Genomic DNA, 2,146 nt, shown 5'->3' with positions numbered 1-2,146 from the left:
ATGGTGAATACGAATAGAACTGATTGGGCCCGCAAGCTCGATGATGCTTTATGGGCTTACCGGACTGCCTTCAAGACTCCGATTAGGACTTCGCCTTTCAAGCTAGTTTTTGAAAAAGCATGTCACCTGCCAGTTGAACTTGAACATAAGGCTATGTGGGCCTTGAAGAAATTGAACATGAATTGGGAAGAAGCGACTAAACTCAGGTTGTTTCAACTCAATGAGATCGATGAGTTCCGCTATCTGGCCTATGAAAGTGCAGCACTATACAAGGAGAGTATGAAGCAGTATCATGACAAGAAAATCTTGAAGCGGGAATTTTACCAGGGTGATCCTGTCCTGCTATTTAATTCTAGATTAAAGCTGCTACCGGGCAAATTGAAATCAAGGTGGTCCGGTCCCTTTGAAATGGTAAGTGTTTCACCACATGGAGCAATTGAATTGAAGTCCGAAGATAGAACTCGGACATTTAAGGTGAACGGGCAGAGGGTGAAGCACCACCATGGTTCCATTGAGGGGGATAGAATTATCCATCGATACCGATTGAAGCACCTAGGAACGAATCCTGACCCGGAGTAAACATGGGTAACACCGTTGTGCTGCAACGTTAAATCTAGCGCTTCTTGGGAGGCAACCCAAGTTTAAATTTCTGTACCTTCATTTTTTTAGGTTTTAGTGTTTAAACTGTTTAACAGGTGTTGAGTGCACAGGAACTGAAACTCGAAAAACCAGTAAAGTGACACCAGAGCATAAAGACAGGTCATTGACATGTCGACGGACCGTCAATGTACAATGACGGTATGCAGAGTTGGTAATCTGAGAGTTAGCAACTACTACTCTACAGGTAAGTAAGTTGACGAGTAAGTTGACCGTCGACACATCGATGACAACATCGATGTGCAAAGACGGTCCGTCCTTTTACTTGTCAACAGGTTAGTGTTTTTCTTAGTTTTTAAGTCGTAAATAATGGGACCTAGGCTGTTAGTGATTGTAATGTAATGAGTTGGGGATGTGTTAACCGGGGTAAGATTGGAATTTGTTTGCTTGTGCACATGGTGTTCATAACTTGATTTGATAGTGTATATCATCAGCTCCACAACTAGTAGTAATTTACCTCCCTAAATGTGTAGAATCTGATGGGAAGGTAAAAGAAGTAGGAAAAGTAATAGAACCACAAGATCAGGTCTTCATTTAAGGCTAACTAGAATTGATTCAGTTGCTAAATGGTTAATGGATTGACTGTCAACTTTGTCACCTAGTCATATTGAAATTGACAAGGGTATACAATAAAGAATGAAATGAAGGTGATGTTTAAGGGGAGGTCTGTTTCTCTTGTTTGTGACTCCTTTTGCTGACACTGCCTTATTAGTTGGTCTTACTTTAGAAATTAAGTAATCTGTTATCGAAAATAAGGGACTAGCATATCATGCTCTTGTATCTGTGTTGTCTTCACCCCTATAGGAGTTTTAACTTAGTAAAGAATCATGAATGTTCAAATCTATGAGTCTAAGTGTTGAAAGAAGATTGAAAGAAGCAGCTTGACCTTGATTTGCTCAAGTCCTGAACAATTTAGATTAGGGCTTTACTTTGGAACATGACCATTCTCTTTGTTCTCCTATGTGTGTAAAATAACTGATATAGTAGTTGTAATCCATTGTTTGCAAAATGCCTAGGCTTAAAAAGTATGCACAGATAGAAAGAAAAGGTCCCATGATAATAATCTAAGTAAGAGGAATGTGAAGGAAGGGCATAGAGGAAAGCAGTATTTGGGAACTAAAAAAAAAAACAATTTGTCTGTAGATTTGTAAACTGGCTAGTGTCATTTGATGTGTGATTGGGGAAAAGGGGAAACAAGAAGTCCATATTTCATGGGTTGAGGTTGAAAACCACTTGGCTAGATGGGGAAGGTCTTTTAAAGACACCTTAGGAGGGGATTGAGAAAGGATCAAACATTGTTTGACCCATAGTATCTTTTCTCCCAAATAAAAGGTTGTCATGGCATCCCTCTCAAGTTTATAGGGTATAGCCTCTCACCTTGTTGCACTTTGGGATCATCTTGTCACAATTTTAAGGTTGCTAAGTCTTAAAAAGATGGATTGTTCATACATCTATAATGGGCTGTGGGAACTGATTTGGCTTGTCTGTT

At 39.6% G+C, this 2,146-nt stretch overlaps 1 protein-coding gene across 1 annotated transcript; it reads left to right on the top strand.

Annotated features, from left to right (window-relative positions):
* LOC132042709 (uncharacterized) lies at positions 1-579 on the top strand. The gene has a single exon (XM_059433241.1). The coding sequence runs from the start codon at positions 1-3 to the stop codon at positions 577-579; it is 579 nt and encodes a 192-aa protein (XP_059289224.1).
* Positions 580-2,146: the final 1,567 nt, after the last annotated feature.

This window comes from Lycium ferocissimum, unplaced genomic scaffold (assembly GCF_029784015.1).
Source record: "Lycium ferocissimum isolate CSIRO_LF1 unplaced genomic scaffold, AGI_CSIRO_Lferr_CH_V1 ctg1729, whole genome shotgun sequence".
Lineage (NCBI taxonomy): Eukaryota > Viridiplantae > Streptophyta > Magnoliopsida > Solanales > Solanaceae > Lycium > Lycium ferocissimum.
The sequence above is the reverse complement of the archived record's forward strand: the minus strand, read 5'-3'. Positions and strand labels throughout refer to the sequence as shown.